Raw genomic sequence first — 25,032 nt, 5'->3', positions numbered from 1 at the left:
TCTCTCAGCCACCCACAGAGCAATCGCCTCTTCGCCCGCCTCCTTGGGGTAGATCTAGGGAAGGTGGGAAGCCCAAGTGCACGTGCTCAACCTACAGTGTGGCTGCACCAACGCTGTACGTGAACGAAGGGTCCCCCAATTCCCCTGGTTGCAAAAACCAGCGGCCTCTGATGCAGAACTTCAGAAAGACAGACTCCCCGCACGTAAATTGGCCGGTTGTCCCCAAAATACCTTGTGTCAGAAAGAAAGTGCAGATGATCATCTGACCTGCCCCACGGGGAGCGAGATGGAAACAATGGTGTTTGGGGGGAAGGAAGCAGCTACAGGGAGTACCCCGGGCAGCAAGTACCTGCCCGGGAGCCAGGAGCGGCACGGGGAGCGCCCGAGTGGCTGTTATCTGCCAAGGGAAAGGAGCGGCTGCGGGAGGTGCCGGAGATCACAGGGAGTCAGTAAGCAAGCAGGGAGGAGATGAAAGGGCTGAGCTGGAGACAGGCACCCAGCCCAGGCTGAGTCAGGGCACCAGCACCGAGGGGGAGCCCCGGTGGAAAAAGCTGAGGGCTGCTGCACCCGAGACACACGCGAGCAGAAACCATTGTGGGGAGCACGAAAACAGCCAAGTAGGGCTGGGGAGGAGTCGCGAAGGCTGCTGCTTCGAGTTGAAGGCAAGCAGAGCCACTGTTCCTACGGCATGGGCACTTCCCAACAAGGAGCTTCACCGCTGCAGTGCTCTCATGAAACTGCAATGGACACGGTCCGCCACGTCAAACAGAACTGCCTGCTAGCACAGTCAAACCAACACAGCCTTAAATATGCGGTCAGGAAGCCATTTCTGTCGTGTCCCACTGTAAATGCTCAGTAGTCACACAGCTAGTTCTCCTCAGCTCTGGGTAAGGGCTCGCTACAGAGAGAAGGCAAAGAAACGGAGCACTACGCCTCTGAGCTGCAGCTCTCCGGAGCCCAGCCCCATCGCAGGGAAGGCTCTGCCTTTGCTTGCAGCTTGCCCCGCCGTCTGGTTCAGCACAGCGTCCTTTGATCTTCCTCCAGCAGCTGCTGTCTTCCTGCCCCTTCGTGGGGCACTCTCAGAGCGCACAGAAGGTAAGCTGCAGCAGCCTGCAAAACCAGCACTCCGATCCTCCGTTCTTTAAAGATACTATTCACGCTGCGTAAGGAGCAAAAGAGGAAACAGAGATAAAATAAAACTGATTGCAACAAGTCAGCAGACTGTCAGGTCAAGCTGTAGAGCTTTTTCGGTCACAAAATAGTCCAAGCAAAAAGAAAACCAGAGGCAGTAAAGCTTGGTGACCTAGGGTACCAGAAAAACAGCAAAGCTGGTTGCTGCTAGCTAATAAAGACAGAGCTGAGTGTGTCTCTCCCCACTTGGTGAAAGCCAAGGAAAAAAAGAAGCACTTCACTCTTCTGTAGTTAAAAACCTGGAGCGATTTAAACTGCATGGTAAGAAGGGAATGGAAAGCAGATTCTTTTCCTACAAAGGTGTGCTTTAATTCACCCAACATCCTCAAATACCTGGAGGCAGCCACCACCTCTAGACTGCACATACTGTGCCTGCTAAATGCCTCGGAGGAAGCCATCAGGTGTCACTGAGGAACTTCTTATTAAAGGACAAGTCACAAGTGAGGTTGTTTCTATTGCTACGTGTGAAACATGTTGAGAAGAGAGCACTGCTGTCAAGTCCATTTTGTTTGAAAGTACCTGTCCCAATAGCTAGGCCATTTTAGGAGGCGTTTTAAAAAGAATAAGCTAAACAGAGTGCTAAATTTGAGACTTACAGACCTCAAATGCTTTTTTTCAAATAACCTTTTATTCTAATATCACCTTCAACAGGTCAGAATATGAAAAGGCTCTTCTGAACTTAAAGGATACGGAGCCTGATTTTCATAGGTGTCAAGTGTTTGCAGTTGTCATGAACTTCCTCGGAAGGCACAAGACCACAGAGAGCTGTCAGTTACACTGAAGAAAAAAAAATCCTTTAATCCCTTCTATAAAAGACAAACCAGTAACAACATTTATTTGCACAGCAAAGTCTAAAAGAACTCTGAATTTGAAAGTTAATCCTTGAAATCTGGCTATGTTTAACGACATGGTGTGCCTGCAACAGTGCAGGAAACAAACCCTGCATTAGTTGCTGCAAGTTTGATACTAGGGTGTACTTCACACTTCACAAAACATACTTAAGCCAGCTTTGCCTGACAAATTCTGCATGCCTACGAGTGACTTCTGCATAGCGTAGATTACCTGCTAATACACATTTCCTGGGTACTGAGCAGTGAATGGTTAGATTTCAACAAGGAAACACGTTTTCTCTCCGATCAGCTGCCACTTGCAGTGGCAAAAGTGAATGTGAATACATGGAAAACGTGGTAGCTTTACCTCGATTTGTGCTTGGTTGTGCTTTAAAATAAAAAGATAGATTTCCTGTTATTTTCAGTATGTTACCAACTGCTAGCTTAATTTTGCTAAGAGTTCTCCTCTGTCTGACTAGGTGAGATGACAAATGCTTCGATGGATCCGTTAGGTATGCATTAGGGCGTCAACTGAGGCGTGCACTGCAAGTCACTTCTGGAAAGGACACGCTCTCACTGGAACTTTTCAAAAGAAAGAGAATGCTTGCAGACCTGAGGATCCCTGATCTTACAGCCTTCCCAAAAGCCATACTGGCGCAAGCGAGGGGTTGAAGGAACCGGTTTTACACTGGACGACACAGCCCCTGATTCACATCACACCATGCTCTTAACGGCTCTTATTTGCTTTATGGAGCAAACACTACAGCGTTATCACCCAGACTTGGTCAAACAAGAGTGTAAAGTTTTCCTAGGCGGTGCGACACAACCCCACAACTTGCTGCTCTTAAGGAAAAATGAGGTATGTCACCCCCCTTCCCTTTAACCATGAGGTCTCACCTCTCGCCCAGCTCTCCGCATCTATTCAGTCCCTCGGCTCATGAACCTGTTTGGAAATTAAATCTGGAGGAAGAGAAAAAATGAGCGCAGCTTCCCACTAAGTTAGCAAAACAAGGTCCAAGCAGCACAGGAATTGGTTCACAGACAGTATGTAAGATGTTTAAGCAGCTTCACGCTGCTCTACCCAATCACTTACTTCCTGACCTACTCACGCAGTGTGAGCCAAATATCCTAAAGCAAGGTTTATGGATACTGGGTTGGTTGCTTCAATAACAGCAAGAAGTTAAAGGCATTTCCACACAAAACTGGAAAGACAACACACCCTAGTTCGTGTTGGAATCCTTTACATTACTGTGTGGTATGAGAAGAGTCCATACTGCACCTAGAGAACATTTTTAAATGTTCTCTGAGAAAATTAGTGAGGCAAAAACTCGGCATATATAAGTTTAAATATAAGGGTCAGCTCCAGAAAGGAATCCGGATTTCAAACACAGTTATGTGGGTTTTGAAAGAGGACATCTGACAGCCTCAGAAATTCAACATGCACCTTCCAACTTGGACAAACACACACGCTTTAATTTTTTTTTCACCCAGAGCTGACAACCTACACAGGTTACCTCTGCACCGAAGTGGAGCCAAGCGTGTGTGCTTTTCCCAACGCTAGTCCATAATGCTCCTGCAGTCAGAAGACACATCTCCTCTGCAACCAGAGCCAGCTAACACAACGAATCGCCGGCTCTCCTGCAAGGGTCAGCTGTCGTATCTATGAAATAAGCACCAGTCGAATTTTGACTCGGAGCCCACAGTGAAGAACGGTAGTATGGGAAAACCCCTCCTCGAAATGACATGGATGACCACGTGCCTTCATGGCGTTACAAAGTCACAAAGTCCCAAGCATTCCAAAACTTTCATATGCTTACTCAGAAAGGCACTCTTAACGAATGTAAATGCAATCTTACATGTCCAGTCTTTGACTATTAACATTAAAAACAGTTGCTACTGGGAACAAGTCAAGGGAGATGCTTATCCAGGGAGTATTTTAAAATTACAGAACTGCAAGTGTCAGATTGTGCTTCGGCATTCACAAGTATTGCCTTTATTAATCTTTCTCATCAGACTTAAAGTTTAAAATTTTCTACAGTGCTTCACGCATTTGCCTATAAATGATGTGTTTAAAAGCCACCCTGCAGTATGAAACATATTGCTGTAAAGGATCAAAGTCATGCAACTGACTGGATGTGACAATAAAGCAACACATCCTCACTTGGAAAGGAAGTACGGCTATAAAGGGCAGGCGTGCAGAAGATACTGAAATTCAGCTGGATGACAAACTTGAATATTCTATTATTTTATTCAAAACTGCTTTCCTGTTTTGAGGTATTTTTACGGATACTATAAATCCAGCAGCTTTCCTTAACAGCTTCTCAGTTTACTGCTACCCCAGAGTACAATTAAAAGCAAGGTAGGAATTCAACTTGCTTCCTAACATCTCGCTGCGAAGAACAAACATTGTCATTTGCATGATCCAGCTAAGACATGTAACCAGCCTCTTACAATAACAAAGAACTCGAAAGGAATCCTGTTTTCCAAAGATGGAAGTGGTAAAAGCAGCAAAGAGGAGGAAAAAAATAGCATCCTTTGCTCTGACACAGTGGCTGTTGCTTACAACTAAACTCTAGGTTATCCGTGAACTTTAAAATCATTTTTTTTCCTTTTAAAACATAAAAGACTGCATTAAACAGAAGAACATTTTGTATATTTGCTTATAAACCGCAAAGTTCTCAGTCCCGTCACTCTTACATAATTGCTGGGTGAAAAAGAAAATAACGATGAAGTTTCCTCAGGTCAGATATTTGCAAAGACCAAGACATTTCATTCCTTTCGCTTTAGACTAGAAGAGACTGGCATGATTAGGAGGAAGATGGATTTGATCTGTTCTTCCTAACACAGGCTTTTCCAAGGTTTGCTTCACCTGGAGGTAAGTGGTCTGATGAACAGTCCATCGGTCTCTGCCACACACAGAGAAAAGGACCTGCACGCAGGTTTTTCACAAAAGGTACTCGTGGCTTGTTCCAAGCACAGAGGACTGCCAGTCTGAGCTGTTCCAGAGAATTACTTCTGTAGAAACAAACCACCTTGCTTCCAAAAACCATTCCTAAATCCCACTCCTTATTGGAAATCAGCTCCAATATCACATAAAAGAGTCAGGGAGGAGTACGCAACGAAGGAAAGCCAAAGCATGGAATCAAGAGCCAGCTGCCTGCTTTAAAAGAAAGCAGGATCCTTTGAGGTTTATAAACTCATTAAAGATGTATCAGTCCATTTTTATCTTTGCCTTGTGATCTGAACGGTCAGTGGAAAGCAGGCATTCATACTCCTGCCAGAAGCAGCGTGCTGCTGAGGACAGCTAACCCACGAGCTTCCCGGCCAAAGCAGCCCAGCACAGGGTCCTGCAGCACCCCAGTGCAGGGGAGAGGGGGAGAGGGGTAACCTCTGCACTGCACAAACACACAAGCCTGGGGGAAAACGTAACATCAAGACTCATTTACCACGAGCATTTCCAAGACTGAGTTCAAAAGCAGGCTGCCTTCTCTACTGGGCAGGCTCTGGACTGTCTGGGGCAAGAGCTAGAAGCGTGCCAAACGACTGTGCTGCAGAGTACCTCAACACCTGGGGGATGCTGGCTCTTCCCTAGACAAGCAGCGAACCCAAAGCAGCACGGCCTCAGGGGCAGCAGCGAAGCCACTGGCACCCACAGGGCGCGCCGGCATCCAGCACCAGCAGGAAGCAGAAGCAGGGGCCACCGGAGCATAAATTTCAGGTGGTTCTCCTGCTGTGGTCCCTTCCATGAACAGCCTGGGCTGCTGCTGGCCACAGAAACGCAGGGTTATTTACAGAACTTTTCAAAACTTTCAGGTCCTCCTTTGTTCTAAAAAGGCAAGGCTGTTCTAAAACCGTTTTCTGACTCAAGTGACCCAAGGTCAGGGATAGCATCAGCTCCATTTAATACTGGAAAGTCCTCCAGTATCCGCTAAAGGGCAACAAAAAAAGCAAGCGGTTTACAGGCAAATGAACTGCTGAAGCCTGGTTTCCTATGGTCTCACACATGACCTCGTCATAAACTGCACGAGACTTTCACGTGGATGGCTACAAAGGGGCAAGTCAGGACTGAAATTCTTTCCCGTTGTGTAGGGCTATAAAGCTTCTCTCGAATGGATTCCCTGATGCTGACGATGAAGTTGTTCTAAGCTTAGGAGAAGGAAGGGAAGGACTGCAAAAGTCTTGCTTTTGTAAAAAACAGAGCTAAACATGGACAGCCTTGTTTTGAGATCCTACCACCAGCAGCAAATTGGGACACTTTTTGTGTTCTTCACCCAAGCAACAACTGACTTTGAAACAGCTGCACACCACAGTCAAAGCTCTGCCTGTCACAGACAGAGACAGCACAAAACCAACTGTATTTCTGCCATCCATGCTTGTACTTGTTCCATGCACAAACAGCTTTCAGCTTCCCCAGGCATTAACCAAGGACTCTCCATATACGCCACAGATCTGTTACATCAAATGACTTTGTTATTGCTAGAAAAAGAGAATTTCAGATGGTCAGAAACACCACTCTTAGCCGCTTATTGTAAAAGACTATTGTTACATCAGTAACGTGGACACAAAAGAACAAACATGCCTCATAAACCTTTGCAAATTGTGGAAGTATTCAAACAAAAACAGAAAACAATTTATTTTGTTCAGTGAATTAATTTTCCCCTCCCAGAGACCAATATAAGATGACAGGTCACCTCAAAAACGAGCAAGTCGTATAATTATCATAGAACACTTGAAACAGAAGGAAAAAAAAAAAAGACACCATCAAGGCTCGAGGCAAAAGAACAAACAGAAACTGAAGAACAAGACCTCCTTGAAAGGAGAGCTTTAGTTTTAATTGCATATCTTTTGCAGCACAGAAGAAGAGAGAATTTGAAACGGGACACAGAGCTATGATTGCATGGGCATTTGCTAAGTAGGTCTGTGTATCCAGTTGCGCAGAATAATAAAAAAAAGCTCAAGAGATAAGCACTTCAGCCTGCCTAAGGCTTGGACACCTTCCCAGAATTCAGGTCATAAGCAAAGACTCTCATAAGCAATGGAGGGTGCCAGAGCAAACACTTCCACGCAACTGGTCTGTGTTTGCCTGTCTAGCCAAAGTTAAACGATGCACTTTATTTTTCTTTTTTTAACTGGCAAACAAGCAATACAAAAGTGCAGTTAGTGGACAGCAGCTTTACAAATTTCTCTCACTTTCACACAGTATCATTGGATGTCAACATCCAAGTTTTAAATACTGCTACCCATAAGGTACTCTGTTGGGTTAACTCAAAGGAAAAAAAGTCCTGCTTTCTACACTTCCTTTCCAACAAGTTCTGCAGAGGACAGCCAAAGCACCCTGAAGCCTGCTGGAGAAAAGCAGCTGGGTTCCAGCCTAGCCGTACTCTGATAACAGGCACTCCAAGGTCTCTGTGAAACCCCATCTAAGCTCTGAAGAGTATTCCTTACATCCTTCAAATATAGTCAAGGGACTACCATCAGACAGGGGTTGCTACACTTCAGTATGGGCAAATATTTTAACAACCTGTCCATTATCAGCAACAATCTTCAAGCATCATAGACAAGCAGTCAAAAATGAGGGATTTACAGTTAATAATTACCCAACATATCGTTGTTTATGAACAGGCTTGCTTAGTAAACGTCTGGTTAGTGGTATTAGTAAATACCATTTGAAAAGTATTTGTGTGCAATGAGTGTTTGTTTTTTTTTGTGACCTCTTTAGGCATCACAGCCATGAAGACAGATTTCAAAGAACAAAATAATAAAGGTTGAATTGATGGTATCAGCTCAAAGCCAGTCCAGCCAGTCCTGAGAGGGAAAGAAAACAAAACAGGCAGCGGAGGAAAAGATGACAAAAAACAAAACCACACCACCACCACACCTTTCCCCATATGTAAGCTGCTCTCGTACACGCTGCTGTTTGTGTAGCACAGGCTCAGGGTTCCCACCGCATCAGGTCACCATTTGACCTCCCTGCACCCCTTCAGAGCTCTCACCAAGCCGCCACCACACCACCACCACCTCCATCAGCCTGGATGAGGCTGATGGCCCACAGTGTCCAGTTTCCATGCAAACCTCCACTCCAGTTGCCAGCAGGAGCTCCCAAGCCACCCTTCTGGCTGCTGCTCAGCTCCTAGGCCTCCCCTCGCCACACGGACAGGGCCCTGCACGCTGCCTGCTTGGCTCCCTGTACCGCTAGCCGGAGCGCCAGCAGCGCCCAACCTACACAACCGGCTCCATCCTTCGCCCACCCAAGGGTCTCGCCCCAGGCGGCTCGCTCTCACAGCACACCAGAGCCCTCCAAAGAGCAGGGAGAGCAGCCTTTCCCTCAAAGCCATGGCAGCACATCCCCTGCCGGCCTCTCCCCTCGCTGATGTTGGCAGGATGCACGGGGCTCGGGGCAAGAGGCCCTGTGAGGGGAGGCTGCGCCGGGCAGCCACGGGTGGGCTCCGGGCTGCATCCCCTCTGCTCACATCCCCTCTGCTCACATTGTCCCCTTTGCCCAGAGCGGGTGTTTTAACTCCCCACATCGTCACTGCACTGAGTAGAGCTTTGAACCAGGACAAGGAAGAAGGAAAAGACAAAGGCCAGACCATTTCCCCCGGTGTCCTCGCCCTGACCGGGACACGCTGTCTGTCCCCACAGGCTAGACACTCACGTGCTCTTCCAGCCTGATGGCTGATGATGATCCTTGCCCCATTTCTCAACTCTCAATAAAACACCAGGGCCTTCACAATTAAATTCATCTATGGGGCTGAGTTCAGAGACTATTAAGAAAGAGACTGCCTTCAAACTGCCAAATGTTCTCATGTCTCAGCGGTGTCAGTCAGGGCTTGGTCCTTCTGTTCCTGTCGGTGTCACCCAGTCCGCTGGTAGCAGTCCGTACTTGCTCCCTGTTTGTTTTAACAAAATACGTGGGGCAGACTCATGCATTTGTCAAAGAAAGATCTAAGAGAACAAGGAAGGGAGGGAACATCTCATGTCTCATACAATAAAAACAACTAAAGTAAGAAACTAGATCTAATCTGTGAAATAATGAGGTATCACTTGGTGTGTTTTTTTAAACTTGGTATTATTCTTACACTGATAGTATATGCAGCTACGATATTTCCCATGATCCTGACAATATCCATGCCTTACTCGTCTGAGTCCTGTCCTAGTTTTCATCTTCAGTCTTCCAGGAAAAAAAAAATGAAAAAACAAGTGGCAATGTTGCCTTACAGCTCGACCAGAAGCTCATGAAGTGATGCTCTCCCTTTTGAGATGAGCAAAATAAATGATTAAACAGTCGGGGTCAACAGGCTCAAATATTGTGACTAGAGAAAGGCAGAGGTTTACACAGCCAGTCTTGTCCCCTAACAGTGGTCCGACAGGAGAGCAGGACCTCTGTCCCAGAGGAGCTTCCTCTTCTCTCACTGTAGCTTCTTTTTCATTCACATTTCTCTTACATCTTTCATTCAGGAAAAGATACTTTTTTATTCCTAGAGCAGTAGTGATGTGCCAAAAAGCTGCCACAGAGCTATATTTATGCTTGTGAAAACACCACTAATTGTCGTGCCATAACCAATAAAGTCCAAAACAAGAAAGTAAAATCATGGCACCAAGTTGATTACTGTAATAATTACCACAGGCAGACAGTTTCAGCTGTGTAACTTTTTATGAATTGGCATGAAAACAGATACTGATGATACTTTTGTCAAGCAGATTAAAAAAGCCCTGCCAACCTCCCAAAACTGACAAGCAAGGGAACCTACCTGAAGTTTTCAAAGGCAGAAGAAGACCAGGAGACTCAATTTTCACTAATAGTTTTGTGTTTGCAGTGGTGAAAAAAATAATTGCTTGATACTGAAGTTATTCAAGGTACAGAAGAGTGCTGCGCAATAAAAAGCCACCTTTTGGTGTTGCATAACATTTAAAATGTATTTTAGTACATTTAAAACAGTGCCCTCAACTTTACTCCTTAAATGGATGAACTGGCCTGTAAAACCTGTTATAGGGAACAATTAGGAAAGGATTCCAAAGCCACAGAAAATATGAAGAGCTAGAAATACCCAAATACATTTATTTCTAAAATCAGAAATCTGCAAGGAAATCCATGCTTTACATTGCAATCCTATTTGGTGCCCTACTTCATCACAGACTAAAGCACAAGCCATTTTTTCCCATTCAGTAAATTCTACTGCTTTCTCCTTGCTTACCCCCTTGCAGTATCTCCTATTCATTCAAAACAAACAAACAGACTTTTCTACCTGCTGCTTACCTGCAGCCTTTCTACCGAACATCCAGTTAAGAAATCTGCCCCAACGCTCCAAGGCACGTCTTGCCTGTGTCTTCTGCTGAGGCTCTTCCTCTGGGGGATCCCAAAGCACAGCTCCATGAGGCAAGCCAAGCCCAGACAGGGCTTCCCGAGGTCCCACCCTCACTGCCAGCCTCCCCACCTGCACATTCCTGCACCCGCTCTTGCACCAGTGCTGCTCCTCGTGCAACCACACAGAGAGCTGGTTCGAGGAAGGCATTTGGCTTAAAACTAACTTAATTAAGCTAAAGCTGCAGTGAAACCACACCCTCTGCCCGAGTGATGGCAGCCATGCTCTAAAACAACCCGAGACCTGCCACATTTTGGGTGTGTTGTTGAGGTGTTACAGGACACAATCAGCAGAAGTAGGGTGAACTGCTCCACGGTAATACTTCCATGTTCTGTCCTGTGAGACATCATTTGTTCTTCTTGGTTCATGGGGTGAATCTTGGAGACTGGAGAACTGGCAGTACTTAGCACCCTTTACAAAATGCCCCAAAAAAGAAGAGTACCATGTTTTACTGAAACATTTTGTATATGTACGTTTCAACAAAAGTAGAGCTGATAAACTAGAAAGAAAATACTATATAGCGAATTATAGATAACCCGTGCTGACCAGCAGTCAGAGTTGGAAGACTTCTTTGTGCGAATGCGTAACAAGCCATAAAACCCTACACGGACTGTGTGAAGAAGAGAGAACAGAACAAGCGCTACCCAGGGAAGTATGTCCTGGTACGTGTTTGAAAGAATACGGGATCTCATTCTGGCTCAGAGTTTCAGTAGGGCTTTGCCACCATATTTCAATTTTTTTTTTTGCTTACCTTCTAAGTACTGGCAACAGTCAGGTCAACATTTGTATTTCTCTAGGAAGGCAGTATCATTTAGCAGCATGTACTGACAGGATGGGGAAGACTGAGAAAAGATCTCCAAAAGTACCCAAACTAGCAGTTATTTCCCGAAGTTATTCCCAGAAGTTATTTCCCAAATTCAGGGAAAGGCACTGCATTTCTACTGACTGCACTTACCATGCCGTAACGCTTCATGCCCCCAAGATAATGAAATGCCAGTGCTAGTACCGACACTACTACTGTAATAATCCTTAAAATAATTAATGTCGCTCTGCTGCCTTTTGTTTCTGCCAGTTACCACCAAATGTGAAACACCTGCAGAAGATGTTTTTCTCCTGTATCTTCCATATCCATCTCTCAAGATGAAAACATATTGATTATTACTTGTATGAGCGAGATGTTAAATCCAGAAATACATCATGGAGCACCTATCCTAAGTTCCTCCTGTGATGTTTCACAACTGGATAGTGCAGTAAAAGCTGTGTGACATATTACGAGATTTTTCTGCCAGTAGCCATAAAAGCCTAGCTAAAACCAAGCTCATTTTAACAAAGCTCCCTGATTAAATTTTGAGGCAGGGGGGAAAGAGTCTCATACTAGCATCTTTAAGCATGTGCTTCACCAAGCTGCTTCAGGAGCTATTTTGAGTTATGAGTAACAAAGGAGTTTGACATCAACTTCGGCTCTTACAGGAAAAATCACCGGGTGTATGATTTTATATATATATATATATATATATAACATCTATTAGAAATACCAGGCTATTTCTATTTTCACAGAACATGTCATTTTATCATCTTAAGAGGCAAACGCCTACTTCACTAAAGGCCTATTATCTTCACAGCTCAAAGCTGCATCTTCATCTTCCAGTGGTAACCGGAACTTCAAAAACGCCTCGGGGAAGAAATCACCAAATCATTAAAATCAAATATGCTTTGAAGAATACTTGGGGTCTGTTTTAGTGGGTGGGGAAAGATGTTGCTTTTGATTATTTTTTTTAATTAAATCAGCTGTGAGTTTTAAAGTTCAGAGCACCGAAAACTGCTTTGAAGTTTCGCTGCACGTAATATCCACCTTTTAGCACAGTAGAAACAATCATGTTCGCCCATCTTGAGATAAGCTTCATATCATGTGAACATGTAACTGAATCAAAAGCAGCTGTCGACTTAGACAAACCCACCAACTCTCTCTATAAAACAAAATAACCCGTGACATAATTAATCATATCTAATTATATTGTAATAAATATATTTCCCTAACTAGGCGGACACACGCTATAAGCAGAGGGCAACTAGAAAGCGACTAAAGGCAGTTTGTAATTTCTGTTCCATTGCAATGACTTGTGACTTACTTAAAACCTTTGCTATTCCTACCAAGGCACATCTTAACACCTCTCAGTCTTGGGAGAAGCAATGCAACAACAGACCGGGTATCTGAAATGCCAGAAGCCTTCCTATGATCACCACGTTAAAGGTCTTTGCCAAAACAGTCCGGCAAGCCAAAGCCTGGCAAGAGGAATGACCTGTTTCAGAGTAACCCATTATGGGGAGAAAATTAAGTTTTCCCTAGAATCCAACTCAGCAGGAGCAATGCTCCTGCGCAGAGGCTTTCATGCCCACTATTGCCATTAGGACACCCAGCCACGGCAGCTGGAGAACAAACCAAAGACTCCCAGCGGGACTGAGCCAAAACAACAGGGTGCTGCCAACAACTTCATTGACTGAAAACCCAGTTCACGAATTCATCCTGGGCACAGGTGAGCACAAAGCATTTTGTGACAAAGCACGGGATTAGCCTCCCAAGGAAGCTCATTGTGATTCTGTGATCAAAGAGAAGTCAAACTGACTTGCACTGCACCACCTGCTATGTTTCACAAGATCTTGCTTGATTTTCTGACAGCTGGGTGTTTCTATGCGGTCGTTGTTTAACAGACAACTTAATTCCCAGTCAGAACTTGAGAAAGGTGTATAGCAGGCATTATTTTCTCTGTATGTTATAACAAACCTGCCGTCACAGTATCAAGGCAACCACAAATGCCCTGTGATTTAACAAAAGAAAGAGAAAATCCTGATGCAACGTGCTCTTCGAGCATCCAAGCCGCTTTGTATTTGACATCCAATGACTTAAGAAGTGTCATTGGTTTTCCTCTGTGCCTAAATATCTGGAGTTTAGTTAGGATAACGTGCATGCTGTGATCAGGCTTAAGATGGGGGGAACTGCCTATACCATGTGCTGGCTAATTAGCACCAAACCTAATCCAGAATTTAAGGCCTCACCATGCTAAGTACATCAGCTGTCTGCTTCGTTTTACAGAAAATCAAGAATTCAGAACCAGGGTGACAAAAAACCTGAGATCCCACAGCGAAATCCACCTCGAGAAGCCCCCTTGCACACAGGCTTGAGCTAGTGATGAGGGCATTCTCTTGATTTTTTCTAATACCCTGTTTTCGCAAGAAAAAAAATTAAACTACAGTACAAAATTTAAAATCTTGTAGAAAATATTTTCTTTAGTCCACTTTAATTAAAAAACAGTAGTTTTAGATAAGTTGTATTTTATTTTGCCAATAGCATTCTCTTTGAAAAGCTGTAACATACCTCCTACACAAATCAGGGACCAGCAAGAGTTCAGAAGAGTGGATGACATGGTCAGCTGAACACTAATACCGTTTTTCAAATTCTATGAAAACAAACTTGTTCCCATGAAGGCCAAATCAGACCCAAAGCAATACTTGACAGATGAGATAGGGAATGTTGAGAGAAGGTATTTAGATTTGTCAGCAATGCTGGTACAAACCACAGCAGTGCAAGTAAGTCTCAGACTAAAGGGAAAAGGGAAAGTAGGTTGTACCCAAAAGAATAAAATGGGTTTTCACATGGCCAGGACCTTGAAGAAGAAAAAAAATAAAGATCAGTGCGTTATGTAGAGGAATAATTCTTTTTATACTGTCAGTCATGAAGCCCTAAGAAAGAAACTTAGGCAAGGCCATTCTTTCTTTATGTAATTCGTTCAACTTTAGATTCAGTGGGAATAGAAAAATGCAGTTGTGGTATCTCCTCACACTGCCATATGTACATAAGTTCGTCTCTTACCACTTTGCTGAATCAAACGATAGCTAAAGCAATACAATGGTATTTTAAGAGTCACTTTCCCATGGAAATAGCTAAATCATATTAGGAAACATAAAAAGGTGGTCCAGTCTTTGAACTCTGTAATGGTCCAACTCCATGGGAATACCTTTTCTAGCTACTGTGAACCCATCCTCTCCTATCCTGAGATCCACTTATCAGGATCTCTAACAGCAGTTAAATGGTTTTCATTACATAAAGAGTTGATTAAGGCTCCTGTCATTAGTCATCACCCCACACTGCATATTCTTCGAATGGAAAAAAGGTGTGCTCTGAAGTTAAGAAATGGAAGGCCCCTGGATTCCAAGTTAAATATCTGGGTTATTTTAACCTGGCCTGCTAACTCATGCAAGAACTACAAACTGTCCTTTCCATTACATTTCACATCCAAATCCACTCACAAAGCCTTATATTTTTAAACACAGAAAAGAAGGTTTGAGTTACAAGGTTACAGTTCATGTAGGAAAAGCAATGCAGTGCGAAGACGCCACGCAAGCTGGGAGCATCATGACAAGAGGAAGATTTCTTTAATGAAAGATTAAGTTTTCATTTCTAAGTTCTCTCCTGTGGATTACATGGCAGTCTGACCACTGCTCACACCAGGCTGCCTGCACAAGCGATGCCCCCATGACCGTGCACTTGGTGTTCTTCCTGTGCCAGCCTTTGCATACGTGATGCAGCAGCTGCTCCAAGCAAGAACTTTTGATTAAATTGTCCATTTGCCCCAATTTGCTTTCAGCAGCAGGTAAGCGTTTCTATTTATCATCCTGCAACAAACAGAGTGAGTCTTTCAGGCAAAAGTCTCCTTCCTCCCCCACTCCTTAGCCATAAATATGAACACAATGCCCATCTCCAGCCTCCAGCTGCAAGGGCAAAACTGCCAGATCCACACTTCATGGAGGATTTCAGCAGTTTTGGGGAGCACCACCCATGTTAGCATGTTGCCCCTGTGCTGTATCACAAAAGAAAAATTTATCATTAACTTCATAAAGTGTAACAAGAGACATACCTGTCTATGGCTATGCTACAGAATCCTTGCACATATCAATAATAACCTATTAAAAATCAAAATATAATAGTTCAAATTACATCTGTCACAAAAAAAAGTTCCGCTGACTTATGCTTATTTCAACGGCATTGGGCTTTGAACTTCCTCATTTCAGGCACTGGACAAACAACACAGGTCACTTCTCTCATCACACAACATGCAACCACCACACTTTTACTCTTTTAAGCAGAGCCAAAGAACATGGCAGCTTCTGAATACACAAGCACTGGGTCGCGCTGAAATCCCTAGCGCAGTTGCTAGAGTTCACACAGCTTTCCCAGATGCTTCTCAGATGAACCGCAAAGATGCTTTGCAATTAAGTGATTAGCTCAGAACAAAAAGACTTCACAATCTCAGCTGCTGTATCTATAAGCAAACCCACTAAATCAAGCCACTGGTGGACCAAACAGCAAGGTCAGCATCTTTTGCTCTCGGTGAGCAGAATTCTTCAGCAGAGAGGAAGCCAGTAAAAAGAAATAATAATAAAAAATTAAACTTCTAAACCAAACTCTTCCAAGCTGGCAGGCTAGTGTGATCCTAAGCACAACTATCTATAGGAAGTGACTGAGAGGAAGGTCTCTACAATAAAGGTTATGATCCATCAATAAAGGTGTTAAGCTACTTTTGCAGCATTAGCAAATGCCATCTGTCCCAAACTTGTCTTCAAAAGGGACAAGCCAAATCGTGACACCCTCTGCTTCACTGGAAATAAGATTAAGCACTTACTTAGTTATTAAGCAACGTATCATCCCCAGCCAGAGCAGAATTTGATCTTCAGTTTTTGTCATTACTAATCTGGCTTCGAAGAGGCCACATTGATCGGGTACCGCAAGTAGAAACCAGGGGGGCTGTATTATGGGGAAACGTACAGCACGGTCAGACTGCACACCCAAGTACTTGAACACACCTAGGATCGAGCACAAGAAAAGCAACCCTAACTGTGGACAACAGGGACGACTATAAAAGATTACAGACAATAAACTTACTTTGTAATTTGCCCCTGAACAGAGAGCCAATGATTTTCTACTCTATTATTGTATATAATTTCTGAAAGAAATGCACTTGCAAACACCATTTTTCACAATTACTTAGCGTGAAGTCGTCAGCATCTGCTATGTGAAGAGCAAGACCAAGCAGTGAGTAACACCACGCGGTCAGCACTCCCAGGGAGGCAACGCTGCCACTTGAGGCTTCCTCTAAGAGGCAGAGGAACCACTGCTGCTTTTACTATTATTTTCAGCACAGCACACATTCCTCTGTGCAAGGGAACACAAATTCCTCTCCGGCACACACACAGATGAATAACTAGAAAATGATCTTAATTGCTACATAAATCACATGTGGCTACTTTACATAGCCAAATGTACGTCCACATAGGAAGTACTCTCCTCAAAACTGTCTGCAGTATTTCATCAACCTTGCAGAAGAGCGAGTATGCCAAAGAAAAACAAAATGAAAGGAGCAATTACTCATCCCGAGTCAATTCATACCTGCCTACAGAAGTGTGCGTGCTTTATTACAGGCACCCAAGCAAATACAAAGCCATGACAATGGTGCAGTTAGGCAAGTGCTGTGCTGAGACTGGACTGGATGAAAGCACGCTGGGCTAGCTTTAGTCACACCAGGGCGTTCCCCTGAAGTCCGTGGGATACGCTGGTTTTAAGGCCTTTCCTGAAGGTTGGTCTCAAAAGGTACAGAACCATCTCTGTGTGTGTAGGAATATAAAATATGTATTATGTGTGTATATATTATATATATCATATACTATACGTTATAAATATTACGTATTTTATAATAAATATATTAAATAGTAAGTGCTGTTTGTATGTAAATATATCTATACATATTTTAAAACACCATTATGTCTACCTGGGAGGAAAAGTGCAGCATGCATTGAACAGTCCTGGCCTGACTGGCACATCCTGCTGAAGTCAGCGGAGACTCAGCTGCCTGTCAGTAAGGGGAGAGTTTAACTACGGAGATTTGTCACTCTGATTTATCTCTTCCTGACACTTACGTTGCTTGGCTTGGTTCACAAGTATATTGTCACTGGCAAATGCTGCATTACAGATCTATTGCTTCATCTGAAATCCTCTGTTAATCGGTTTACTCAGAGCTGTTAATCCAACACTGGTGCCACTGCCATTTTACACAACAGACAAAATGCAGTATCCAGTTTTACTTCATTTATTCTTCATATTTTTGCTCTTGCAGTGGCTAAATATTAGCCACTAAGTACCTCTTAGGTTATTCTGATATTTTTCTTATACACAAGTCTACAGCTGAAATAAAAAGTTACAAAAATGAGGTACCAAATCTTCTCTTTCCTTCCTTAAATAACTGCTGGTTGTTTTGTTTTTAATCTACTTACTGTATTCAGATGATCCTGAGCTCAGTTGCTCTGCAGAGCATTTCCCTGCATTCACCAGACTCCCCAGCTTAAACAAAATTCCTTGCATCTTGCGCATCCATTCATATGTCTAAACAAGCCGAAGTCTAAATATTCCGGGCCGTAAGGTACACAGGTCCCCACACTTCCTGACGTCAGTGGAAGTTCAAAGCTCCAGCAGTTCTGCTCTTAAATAAAACCTCAGTTTTAACCCAAACTCAGTTACGTTTCTGAAACTTGAATCTCCAAGCATCCATATGTAGCTGCTGCCCTCCGAAACTCTGGTGAATCACAGGCTTTTTTTCCCCAAAGACATTGACAAAAAATTCTCATGTTTATCTGGTGATATTCAAATGAATGTCAGCAACTAAGCCGGCAGCAGATTGCTGGTGCTCCAAAACCTTACGTTGGCAGAGAAGAAACTGCTTGAGACGTGCCTAATACAGTGTTAACACAACAGACTGAAAAAAAAAGTGAAAAGAGTCACCTAGCCCGAATAATACCTGCTGGTGTTGCTGTACAGGGGACACTGAAATTCCTCAACTCGTGAGATGTTTCAGTGACTTTAACTCCTCCGGGGACAGTACAGCACGTCAAGCCGTCTCTCCTAAACTTGTATCTTAATTTTTGGGTTAGCAGTTCACAGGAACAAAACAGGGACTTTGAGTTTACTCTGACAGTGACGTAGCCTTAAAGCAGACACAATCTCTACCCTGCTCATTCCCCCACAGCCTTAACTTTCAAGTATTTTAGCTGCAACAATGTTTATCCCATAATATCCACTGACTGCCAAATGGATTAAAAAAATAAGAAGAATGAAACACATTACTGGATATTTTTAGCTTTATTTTTTAAATAAGCTTCATGACTACGCGTCAAACACAACCCCAACCTTTTTGGCTCCGAACAAAGCCTATAATTAGAAAGCTCGTTTGTTCTGGTCGTCAGGAGAGCCATTTTCCCTGGGGAATGCTACGGAAAGGAAACCCAGAAGGAGTTGTAATGGCCAAACAAGATGAAACGTATTAATAATGGACATCGGTAACACAAAACTATCCCAACTGCACTTGAGCAGTTACAAACAGCATTTAACCGATTTCTTCCAAAATAGCATGCTTTCGCCTCTATTCTTCTCAATGAAATGCCTCAAGCCATTGTGCAACTTCACATCGGACAGACCTAAAAAAGGGGTTTCTGGACGCAGAAGTTGGCCTAGTTTTTCACATGGACACAAGCTCACCCAGAACAAAACGCAAACCTCCTCATCCAACAGCGGAGCCGCCTTGCTGGGCTCGCAGGGACAGGACTTTCACCCACTGCCTCTTGCTCTCCCTTCACATTCCCTCTGCCCGTTTATATCCAGCTTCCGTCTCCAGCTTTTTTATTAATTTCCTGTCCCACCCTCATCACCACACCTGCAAATCCCACTGAAACGCAGACAACTCTGGCAAGGCAGGGGGCAGCGCATTAAAATGAGCAGCACCAGACGTGGGTGCAGGGGAAGGAACCAAGAAGGTGGTATATAAACTGTAAAAACATAGAGCAGAAAGGGGAAGAGAGAGGAGAAATTGGACTTCAAAAGGGGAAGGACCGGTGCTGAACATGAGGCAAGCAGCATGGTCTGAGGAGCAGGAGGAAAGCGTGCATTTCTGGAAACCTCCATGAGAAGACATTACATTTTTCTTGCAAACACTTCTAGAGTCCTGTCTGAAGTGGTGAAAAACACGGCATGATGAACAACAAAGTTTCTTTCTTTCTTTTTTTTTTTTTTTTTTTAATTAAAGAGAATAGCAGCTTTCAGGGGCCAAACTGTGCATCTCCAAGCTATTTTACATTAGACTTCAAGCAGAGCTCTCATGTTCTGCATGCAAACCATTCGGGATTCAGATGCCTCAGGATTTGCCCTCTTCTAACAACTGAGGGCCCACGACCTTCACAGCACTGCCTGCTCCCGAAGCAGCGTTTCCCAAAGTGCCACCATGTCCTCTCTCACACGAGTAAGGGCACAGAGCCTGGGGTGTCCTCGGGTATTTCTGTGACCTGGATGGAAGACAGGAGCTCAGCATGGCTGGGAACTAACCCAGATGCCCAGGGCAGCACCTGAAAAGCCGCCAAGCTTCCTAAGAAAGGAGGGGAAGTATTGCGAGGACTTACACCAACACTACTCAAAGTGGGAGAGCATGGGGAACTGGCATGTGGAAGGGAAGTGCCGAACAGGCAGGCAGGAAGATGCATTTCCCTCCAGCACATGGCAGGGCTTGCAGGGGCAGGCTGAACTGTTTTCACTTTTCCTGAAAGGATGGGGGTGGGCGGGAGGAGAGAAAGGGGTCGGCTTTCAAAAGTTTGCAAAACATCTTCTTTTGGTATTTTCTCTAGAGGGAATGGACCATTTCCAAAGGCCTGATCATACAGAAGCACGGGTCTGATCTTGCTGCAGCCCATGCGCATGGCTAACTTTACCTCACAGGAATAGTCACTAGCAGGTCAAAAACATTTGCAGTTCCTCCTTTCTCATTTAGTAAATGAGTCACTGCAAACATGAAACGGGGCCACGCTGAGCTAATCCAGCCTCCAATGCTTAAATTTACAACAGCCACAGAAGGTACAACAAACCTTAAATAAAACTAAACTTCCAGGGATGCCACAGAGCAACCTGCGCTTTAGGCACTTTGCCCTCAGCTTAAAGCACTGCTTGCTTAATTTTCCTTTCACAGAATTTTCTTGCATCGACCTCATCATTTGTATTAGAAAATTTGTGTTGAGTCTCTTGCCTAATGAACCCCAGATTTCGTTTACTTCTTTCCTCCCACACGTTTCACTGGCAGAAGGAAGGGGCAGGGATGGAGTACGTACAAGTCACCTACTGCCAGGGTTACACATTCAAAGGAGATTTTTATTGGGAAAGGGAAAAAGTCACTTGTATTTGAAGTGATACAGACATGGTAATTCAAGTTTGAGATCCATCTGTTTCAAGTCTGTGTCTTTAACTGGATGAGGCTACAAACATTGGATTCCTAACCCTAATTTGTCCTGGAAACAAAGAAAAAAGATTTGAGGAGGTGTGTGAGTCCACTGGACTCACTGAACTGCCAATAAAACAGAATTCAGCAAGAGGACAGCAAACAGCACACCTCAGCCCCAAAACACCACGCTGCCTGTCATGATTGTGTCACACCACAACGATTTTCATGCTTCCCTCTTTTCAGAAGTGGTGGAGAGAGAGGAAGAGACAAATCTTTCAACACCCTGCAGAAGATTAGGCTTCTTTGGCAAAGCCCAAAGGCACTATTACCAGATATTTACATCAGAATTGGTATCAATCCACTCATCCTGTCTCAGCTGTAGGAACTGCAGTACGTAAGTAAGACCAGCCCGCCCCGTTAAATGGAAGACGAAAATTTCACAGAGCTACTTAATTTGTTTTTTTCTCTTTTCTTTGGAAATCTTTACGAAACAAGTCCAAAAGCTACCAGCATGTTTTTCCACAGGCACAGCCACAAGATGTAAGTTGTAACCAATTTTTTCCCCTTTTAGAAAAGGGGAAAGAGGGAAATAAGACAGAGAAGGATAAAGTAATTGCCACCACTTTGTCTTCTGCAGGAAAAAAGAAAAAAAAACAGCCTGCGAAACTTGGTATCTGTGTGGTTGAGAAAGACACAGAAACAATAACTAATAGCTCCCCTCTTTTCTCTTTGCTCAAGGGGACATAGTATGCATTTTTTGACTAAACCTCAAATACAAACCAAAAGTAACATCCTCATACATACAAAGAGCCTTATTATGATTGTTATTGCTGGAAGGGGAAACTCACTCTTACTGGCCACATGACTGTTGAAATCTACATTCAGCATTGTTTGGGGGATTTTTTCTTTCTTCTGTAACTCAGCAGCGCAGCACAACCGGCAATAACTTTATGACTAGAAACATTTAGCTGAGCGTTTCTGACGCTGCGTAGTCAGCAATACGGATGAATTTGTTCCAGGCTACCCAATATGTACTTAAACGCATACCCCGCAGCATCTTACCACAGTATTCTTTTGGGAAACATTACTGGAGCAGAATATCAAATTTTAGTTTCTTCCATCCCCCTTGACTGAGAACGTTAACATCACACACAGCGATTCACGTTTGCACAATCCACCACTTACCTAACTCGTGTTTAGTAAGACAACTCGTGTCACAGCATTACAAAGCAAAGACACGAGTATGTTTTAGGATCTGAACCAAGACCTGGGCCCCATCACATCCCTTTGTACAACAACCACACAAAATATGGCAGCAGCTAGCTATCTGTTCGCGCAGTAATGAGACACTGTGGTCTTCCTCTACAAGCAGAGGAAACTTTACTGCAGCTTTTTAATAATTAGTGGGGACTTATAAGGAGGATAGAGAAAGACTTTTTACAAGGGCTAATGGTTTTAAACCAAAAGAGGGGAGATTTAGATCAGATTTTAGGAATGAATTCTTTACTCAGAGGGTGGTGAGGCCCTGGCACAGGCTGCCCAGAGCAGCTGTGGGTGCCCCATCCCTGGAGGTGCTCAAGGCCAGGCTGGATGGGGCTTTGGGCAACCTGGTCTGGTGGGAGGTGTCCCTGCCCATGGCAGGGGGTTGGAGCTGGGTGGGCTTTAAGGTCCCTTCCAACCCAAACCATTCTGTGATTCTACATGGGCCAGGCGGTGGCCAACCATGGCCAACCAGATCAGAAGATGGAGTTCAAGGATGCTCGGCAGGACTTGCCAGCTTCCAGTCACCGGGATTCACAGGAAGCTGAAAATCAAAATGGATGAGAAAGAGACGGCCTCGAGGAAGGCTGCAGTGAGAAAAGTCCTGGGGAGGCAGCACCGATCTGGTAAAGCTCTGGCCCCGGTCTGTTTGCACAAGGCGCCTGGCTCAGGTGTAGGCAGAGGGTGTGCCCAGGCTCTCTGCCAAACTCTGCAAAGGGAACTAAAGCTCAAGAAAGCTCCGTGCACTTCCTTGAATGGGAGCAGGAGTTTCCTGGGGGCTGGCCAGAGGGCTTAAGTTTTAAGCAAATCACAAACAGGGAATAAGTTGGAGAACCTTGGAGAAACAAAAACTAAGGTCGGCTTTCTGCAGCACAACATAACCTAGAGGAAGGGCTGGGGGCAACAAAGAGTCTTGACAAGCCCCACGGGTTGACCAGAGGGAACCAAGCTATCCAGGCTTATGCAAGGAAGTTTATAACGAAGTCTCCATGGTTGTAGACCAATGCAGTGAGGAAAACAAACACGGAGTTTGAACAGGGAAATAAACGCCGATCAGACAGGTCACAGCCCGCGGTGGGAGCAGGGGAAGGAGTGCCAGCATACAGAGCACTGGCTCGATAGCTTGCAGTTTCTGAACACCAAGCCCATCTCCAGAACGGGATCCTGTGCTTGGGGAAGAGAAAAGCGAGAGGGGCCGGGCTGTTTTAGCTACAGAAGCACCAGGTTTACCCCAGCTGGTTTCGCTACCGCTCCCTGACAGGAGCCCGACCCATTTTGTGCTCCCGAAGCGAGCTCTGCTCCTGCCCAGCGCACCAGCACTGCTCACCCCGCCTGCAGCCCTACAGGTCCTCCCCTACAGTTTCAACACCGACCACGGAAAGGTTTTGGAGGTTTTTTTTTTTGTTCAGCTTTTAATCACTTCTTCACTTCAAAGACCCCTCGCAGCCCATCTGCGGAGCCCGGACGCTTAAACCGAGACACTCCAACGCGGCGGGGGCCCTTCCCCGCCAGCAGGAGAGGCTGCCAGCCTCCCGAAACCGCCACGGACACGAAGGGAAGGGCAGCGCCGAGCCGCCAGCACGGCGGGCAGGGAAAGGGCCGGCGTTTTCCGCCGCCTCCCGGGGCCGCGGCGGCCACGTGGAGGCTGGAGGCGGCGCGGCGGAGCCCGGCACTTACTTGCGGGGCGGCGCGGGTCTTGCCCGGCGGCCTCCTGAAGAAGGAGGTGCGGGCGGTGAAGAAGAACTCCTCGGACTCCTCCTCCTCCAGGCTGCTGTAGCCGCTGCTCATGCTGCTGCTCCAGGTCATCGGCGGCTGCCGCCGGTACCGCTGCTGCTGGTGGTGGTGGTGGCGGTGGTGCTGGGGCCCGGCGGCGGAGAGCGCCGTGCCGGCCGCCGCATGGGGCCCCGCCGCTGCCGCTCCTCTCCCAGCGCCGCCGGGCCCGCGGAGCAGGAGGAGGAGGAGGAGAAGGAGGAGGAGGAGAAGGAGGAGGAGGAGCCGCCGTGGAGGCCTCTCCCTCCCTTCCTGCCGCACAAGTTTCCGCGGGGCAGCGCCGCTCCGCGCCCCGCCAGCCGGCGACGCCTCCTCCCGGCCGGCCGGCCGGCCCTGCGGCCCCGGGGGGCTCCGGCAAGGGCCGGTGCTCGGGGCCGGAGGTTGGGGCCTCAAAGCGGCGAGGCCGGAGTGAGGCGAGAGCCCAGGAGCGGGCTGGAGGCAGCTGAAGCCCCGCCACCATCACCCAAGCTCTTCTCGGCCCCCGGTGTCTTAATCGCAGTGTAATAAACGGAGCGGTGTAATAAATAATTGCTGAATAATCGTCTTTCTTGCTTTATTCCCCCGGTGAAATTTGAGTTCAGACTTTGCAAGCGGTGCTTGAGCAGCGGTAACCCCGAGCGGTGCTGCGGGCGGTGGGGATGGGCCCGCAGACCTTTGGCAGGAGGAATGCATCGCCCCGGGACGCCATGAGGAGCGATGCCTGTGAAGACTCGGCAGAGATGAGATAAGTGTAGGGGTGGCAGGAATATCCAGAACCGCGGCTGGAAAACATGTTTAAAAACACAGGAGTTCTGGGACGGTGCAGGGCATAAATCAAGCTCGGTTACTGGCAGGGGGAAGTGGCAGACAATGCCCGAAGGCCACGTCGCTCCGTAATTACCTGTTTCAGGGTTTCTCATATCTTCCATTAATTTATCTAGCGCTGGTCGCTGTCAGAGACAGGATACTGGCTTTAAGGTACGGCTTCCTAAGCCCACGCAGCTGCCCAAAAAAGCAGGCTTGCCTTTCCTGCAGGCCCTCGGCCCTGAGGTCCCGGTGCCTGCCCTGTGCTGGTGATCCCGTGGGGGGACGTGAGTCATGAGCATGGCCCGGAGCGGGGTCTGCAGCCGAGGCAGGGCAGGCTGCACCTTTTGGCAGCAGTGCAGTCTTGGGTTAGTTTAAACGGGTGTGAAAGTGCGTGTTTGCCAAGCCCTGGTCTGCGCCAGCGCTTCAGCTCCCATGGCCTCGGCACTTGGCCATGGATGCGGCTGGGATGCCGTCGGCTGGCGCCTCCGTTCCCTCTTCCCCTGTCCCCATCTCGCTAGCCCTTCTCAA

General features: G+C 45.9%; 1 protein-coding gene and 1 long non-coding RNA gene across 2 annotated transcripts in view; both read right to left on the bottom strand.

Annotated features, from left to right (window-relative positions):
* The window catches only part of RASSF3 (Ras association domain family member 3), a 49,627-nt gene extending 25,655 nt beyond the window's left edge, over positions 1–23,972 (bottom strand). The window contains exon 1 of the mRNA XM_083844353.1: positions 23,626–23,972. Coding sequence (XP_083700479.1) covers positions 23,626–23,754 — 129 coding nt within the window. The 5' untranslated portion in view covers positions 23,755–23,972. The remainder of the gene's footprint in view (positions 1–23,625) is intronic.
* LOC310902587 lies at positions 19,479–23,619 on the bottom strand. The gene is made up of 2 exons (XR_014586812.1): positions 19,880–23,619; positions 19,479–19,765 (listed from the first exon to the last, which is right to left on the bottom strand). It is a non-coding gene; the product is annotated as an uncharacterized lncRNA (long non-coding RNA).
* Positions 23,973–25,032: the final 1,060 nt, after the last annotated feature.

The sequence above is a fragment of the Anser anser genome (genome assembly GCF_964211835.1).
Source record: "Anser anser genome assembly, chromosome: 1".
Classification (NCBI taxonomy): Eukaryota; Metazoa; Chordata; class Aves; order Anseriformes; family Anatidae; genus Anser; species Anser anser.
The sequence above is the reverse complement of the archived record's forward strand: the minus strand, read 5'-3'. Positions and strand labels throughout refer to the sequence as shown.